Source organism: Camellia sinensis, chromosome 9 (assembly GCF_055761805.1).
Source record: "Camellia sinensis isolate YWXY chromosome 9, ASM5576180v1, whole genome shotgun sequence".
Classification (NCBI taxonomy): domain Eukaryota; kingdom Viridiplantae; phylum Streptophyta; class Magnoliopsida; order Ericales; family Theaceae; genus Camellia; species Camellia sinensis.
This window is the reverse complement of record NC_138969.1, coordinates 77,057,412-77,062,969: the sequence shown is the minus strand read 5'-3', so window position 1 is coordinate 77,062,969 and position 5,558 is coordinate 77,057,412. Positions and strand designations below refer to the sequence as shown.

Here is a 5,558-nt window from a genome sequence, read left to right as displayed (position 1 = left end):
ACCATTGCCGAACAATTCGGTGATGCCGAAATGTTCATCAAAAAATTCACCATCACCAACAGCATCAGTGGTGGCGGCGGCGGTGATATAGACAGATTTGTATATTAAGTAGACATAAATGTGATGCATGAACAATTAAAGGGATGACACATAAACAAATAAGTGGATAGATGTATGATGGTCCAAGCCTAAACCTAACCCACTTGTCTTTATTTGATTGATTGGGGATACGATTTTATGGTTTTAGAGTTGGATCTCCTCATTTGAATTATTGTTGTTGTGGTTAGGAGGATTTTGTTGAGTTTTTCTGTCCATATTAAAAAAAACTATGAACGACATATCTTCCAAAACAGTTAACAAATTCCATGAAAACACTAAAAACAATTCCCAAAAAAAGGGGAAGAAAATCATGTTCGCATCAACAATCGGTTTTAATAGGTTTGTCACGATTAGACCATCTCCTTGTTCTTTGGACCGTCATCATCCATGAACTTCTTCCACACCGGATGCTGCTTCCACACCCTTTCCACAATGGAATCGATTGGAACGCCCTTTGTTTCCGGCACCAGGAACACCACAAACAATCCCATGACCAAAATCCAAGCTGAGAAGAAAAAGAATATGAAGGCTCGCATGTGACAGAGCATCGATAAGAAAGCTTGAGCCACAAGGAAAGTCATCAACATGTTGGAGCTAACAGCGAAAGCAAAGCCTGAGGTTCTAGTCTCAAGAGGGAAAGTTTCACTAGGAATCAGCCAACCAAGAGGTCCCCAAGACCATGCAAAGCACATAACATACAAGCACACCAGCACCACCACAACCGCAGCGAGTCCTTTGTCCATTGTCCCAGTAGTATTCAAGTGAGTCAGTAGAATTGCACCAATTGATACCTGAAATTGGATTCATTTAATTAGTACAAGCACTAAGTGAGAAGAATTTAAATGTAATTACAAAGAAGTGAAATTAATTTAGTACCTGGCAAACGAACATTTGGACACAGGCTTGGAGAAGCAACTTTCTTCTTCCAATCTTATCAACAAGATAGATTGAAACGAAAGTACTTGCCACATTCATTGTCCCAGTAATCACCGCAGACAACAGTGAAGCATCGTTCTTGAACCCCATGGTCTGAAACAGAACCGGTGCATAGAACATAATCGCATTAATCCCAGTCATCTGCTGAAATATCTGCAACATAATTCCTATGACTAGTGGTGGCACGCTCGAGCGCTTCATCAGTTTCTTGAAAGGTTGCTTCACTTCCTTGGCTATCTCACATGCCCTTTTCACTTCTTCATACTCATCTTCCACGTTGTCCGTGCCTCGGATTTTCTTGAGTGCTGTTTTGCCTTTAGTGTCCTTGCCTCGTTCGATAAGGCTAGCCGGTGTTTCAGTGAGAATCATGGAGCCGAAGAAAAGGACAAGGCCGGGAATGCCGGCTATGGCTAAGGAGACCCTCCACCCAATTGGGTGGAGGGTGGAAGTGAAATAGTTGACAATGCCAGCTATGAGAATTCCAATTGTGACAAATAGTTGGAAGAGAATGTTGACTGCCCCTCTGTGTTGGACTGGTGCTGTCTCTGATAAGAACACTGGAATTGCCTTGAATCGCAGATCATAGTTAGGAGAAAAAAAAAAAAAAAATTTCCTTATTTATCATAAACTTTATGTAAAATAAATATAACTCAAAGGGTTGATTGAACATTAAAAATTTGAGGATAAAATCTAAAATTTTGTCAATTAACTTCAGCCCTGTGATTAGTCGAGGGCGGACAAACTCACCGAGACACTCTATTATTAAAATATAAAAATTTTTTAGGCACAAAATAACATACCTCATTGCCAAATCCAACTCCAATGCCAAAAAGAATCCTGCCAAGAATGAGCATCCATTTGTGCTCAGCAAGAGCACTGAACCCAGCTCCTCCAATGAAAAATAGGGATGCTACTAGAATTGTGGGCTTGCGACCAAATATACGACATGCCTTTGATGCACCAAAGCTTGCAACCAAAGCAGCAAGGTACAGTGATGATGTGAATAGCTGAAGCAACTGATCATCATATTTGCAGTAATTGTCTTCCTTTGCATGAAGTTTCCTCTCGTGAACTTTTGGAAAGAACTTCATTAAGAAATCATCCATCGCAGTCACACCACCTATAAAGTCAGTCAAAATAATAAGATTTGACTATTTACTCGAATGAATTAGAAACCAAACACATAAACGAAAAATGATCATTGACACTCACATACAAATAATAATTTTGCAACAAACATCAATAAACCTTTATGAATCATTACTTAATAATAATTGTTTCAATTATTTAGTGTATAACTTTTAGACTTACTTTTTTAAAGCATATAATAAAATAAAAATATATATCTCTATGATTTTCTAATCAAAGAATTACAACAATATAGTTGAGGGCATTACCTGAAATTCCAATATCATAACCAAACAGTAGGCCTCCAAAAGCTGCGACAATCCAACAAGCAACCACATATACAGTGATTTTCGATTTGAATACTTCTGCATTAGCCATCTTTGCTTCTCCAAATTGAAAAACACACACTCAAAATTATTAATCTTCTTCAAACAAGAAATCTCACGGGAGAGAGAAGACAGAATGAAAAAAATCTCACAGAAGAGAGAAGACAGAATGAGATAAAGAAGGGTAATTGGATGCTTTTATAACAATGAATTCCCATTAATTTTGGGATTTTGAGATGGATAGGATTTGGAAATCTTAGTAGCCTATTTTTGCTAGAAAGTAGTTCTGATGGTCAAAATCTCTTATCCTTTCTGACAAGGAATGTAATTGTTTTTGACGTGATCCATTGTGTGAGATATTTAGTAAGATTCTTAATAGGTCCTATTTTTGGGATTTATACCCATTAAGTATCAGTCTCTTTTATTAATAGTACTTAATGGATAATAAATCTTAAAAATAGAACATCTAAAATTTTGATACATCTTTTGGAATTTCTACCATTTTTCATTCTTTTTGAGTAATGCTAAAGATCCCAAAAAAATTATTAAAATTTTTATCCAATGCCTCAAATGGGTGTGGGACTCACATGTTGAGATTCCAAAAACTGTATTAAAATTTTTAACAAATGTGTCACATGGATGTGGGACACGGAAAAGGTGTACCAAAATTTCTACCAAATTTGCCCATGATAGATTTGGTTGAAATTTTAGTACATCTTTTGAGGTCTCTAAGATTTTCTTTCTCTTTTGATGTGGTCCCACACCAATGTCACATATTTGGTAAAAATTTTAGTGCATCTTTTGAAATCTTTAGTATTTTTTTTTTTTCAAAACCGTTTTTTCATTTTATAAGGTCAAACATGTTTGAATGCAAAAGTAAAGTGGATTTATTAAAAACAATTATAATAATTATTATTTGCTTTTATATATTTTTAGTTTCCCTCCTGTTATTTTGGATAGTCATGACATGACTCATATTTGTAAAATCCGAGGAGGGAAGAAAAAAAATCTTTCATGGACTATATAAAGTATTTATTATTTTCATAAACAATTAAGAAATTTGATTTCCTCACTCGCATGAAATCTTACATTCGTATAAAAATATTAAGAGTAAATAATACTAGTAGTTCTTATACTTCGATCTTTGTATCATTTTAACTCCTATGATTTCAATTAGTTTATTTTTTAATTTAATTTATGATTTTGTCTCAATTTAATCCAATTGATTACAATTTCTCATATTTTTTTATTTTTATTTTTGTGAACAATGTGCATATAAGCGACATTGGTCATGCTTTTATAGATAAAATTAAAAACTTGTGTAATTTAGTAAGTTACATCAATCAATTCAGTAATTTTTTTTTCAAAAACCCTAATTAGCGTTATAATTATACCAAATTGATATAAAATCTAAAATTAAGAATCAAAATTAAACTAATTGAAATGACAAATACTAAGATGACACAAAACAAAATGTAGACACTATCGAGAAAATTTGTCCAAATATTAGCCATGAAATAATAAAAAATAGTTGGACCCCTAATATTAAAAAATAAATTACACAAACACCTACAGATTTTCCTTTGACATTTAAGAAATTACGCTACACCCTAAGATTTCAATTTCCATTACAGTTTTTTCCCCTTCTGTTAATCCCCATTAGGAGAGCTGGCAGTTCTGGACAACGTCAGAAATAAAAACCATCAAAATATCAATTATAACCCTCAACCCAAATGATGAAGACTTTGGATGATTTGGTAATGTAATTAGTACCTAAAATATAGCGATCCCGGGTTTACCCTTGTTGTACGGTGATCCGGACATGTGTCCGTGGATGTTGGTTGTTATTTATTATCGTGTTTGCATCCTTTGTACTTTGTATATTGAGTTATGGGATGTGTTGGGCAGGTTTGTTACAGGTTGGTTGTGTTTGGGAACCTAGTGTTGCTGCCCAGATTTTTAGTCCTTCGCTCGAGCGAGGAGTTTGTCGCTCGAGCGAGAGTTGTGTTGCGTCTGGTTCTGGACCTGAGAGTTCCATTTCTTGGCTCGAGCGAGCCTCCTTCGCTCGAGCGGTCTGGATTTTTCTTCGCTCGATCGAGAACTTCTTGGCTCGAGCGAGAGTTTTCTGTGTCTGGTCGCTCAAGCAACCAAGTCTTCGCTCGAGCGAGCGTGTTTTATATCAGCGGACAGCAGCGTCTTAAACATCACTTTTTCACTTCCTTTCTTTGATTAAACCCTAAATCCGAGCCTCTCTCTCTCTAAACTTACATTCTCTCTAAGATTTGATCTCCCTAGGGTGTGAATCTAACCTAGGGCCTTTGTTAAAAAGATAGAGGGTGTTGAGAGCTTCGATTTAATCTGAAAAAGTTTGGATTTGGAGCACGTTGATCTTCGAGTCTTCATCTCCTTTTGGGCTTAAACTTTGAGGTAGGGATATCCTACTCCTCTCTATGGATTTTGTCTTTAAATTTTGGTATTTTGAGATGTTGGGCTTGGTTTGGTAATTTGTGAAAGTTTGGGGCTTTTGTGTAATTTTACAAAAGTTGGGGTTTTTATTCTTAATAAACCTGGATGCATGTTTGGCATAGAGAAATTGAATGAATGTTAAATCATTGATGAAAATGGGACCTAAGGGTTGAAATGGTAATTATGGAAAATGGCCTAATTACATTGTTTAATTAATTGGGATAATTAATTGGGAGAAATGAGGAAATGAAATGTTGATTGAATATCCATTTGTGCATTTATTTTCTGTTTAGAAATAACTGCTTTGGGCTATCGGTGGAGGATAGTCGTGATTGTTGTAGACAATGCATGATGATTAGGCAAACTGAAACTAATCAATGAAGTATGTCATGGAACTTGACGGTTGATAGAATACATTAACTGTATGTATTGGGTGATTGTATATAGAACCATTGTGTTTGTATACGCTATGTGTAGAGGAGGAGATAGGGGATGTACTCCGCGGTTTAGGGGAAGATAGGGGATGTACCTCTAAACCGGTTAGTGTTGGGAGAAGATAGGGGATGAACTCCGTAGATACATCTCATATGCTTGTCTAGAAGT

General features: G+C 35.7%; 1 protein-coding gene across 1 annotated transcript; it reads right to left on the bottom strand.

Moving 5' to 3' along the window:
- Window positions 1-449: 449 nt before the first annotated feature.
- LOC114307962 (sugar transport protein 8-like) lies at window positions 450-2,541 on the bottom strand. The gene is made up of 4 exons (XM_028253448.2): window positions 2,433-2,541; window positions 1,836-2,155; window positions 976-1,602; window positions 450-890 (listed from the first exon to the last, which is right to left on the bottom strand). Exons 1-4 carry the CDS (start codon window positions 2,539-2,541, stop codon window positions 450-452), a joined length of 1,497 nt encoding a protein of 498 aa, XP_028109249.2.
- Between the last annotated feature and the right edge of the window lie 3,017 nt (window positions 2,542-5,558).

What these genes read in the sequence shown, in the direction of transcription:
- LOC114307962 (XM_028253448.2), bottom strand. Translation starts at nt 2,541, where the DNA reads ATGGCTAATGCAGAAGTATTCAAATCGAAAATCACTGTATATGTGGTT. An exon ending in GAGTTGGATTTGGCAATGAG is followed by an intron (nt 1,603 to 1,835) that starts GTATGTTATTTT and finishes CTGCGATTCAAG; the next exon opens with GCAATTCCAGTGTTCTTATC. An exon ending in TCCAAATGTTCGTTTGCCAG is followed by an intron (nt 891 to 975) that starts GTACTAAATTAA and finishes ATCCAATTTCAG; the next exon opens with GTATCAATTGGTGCAATTCT.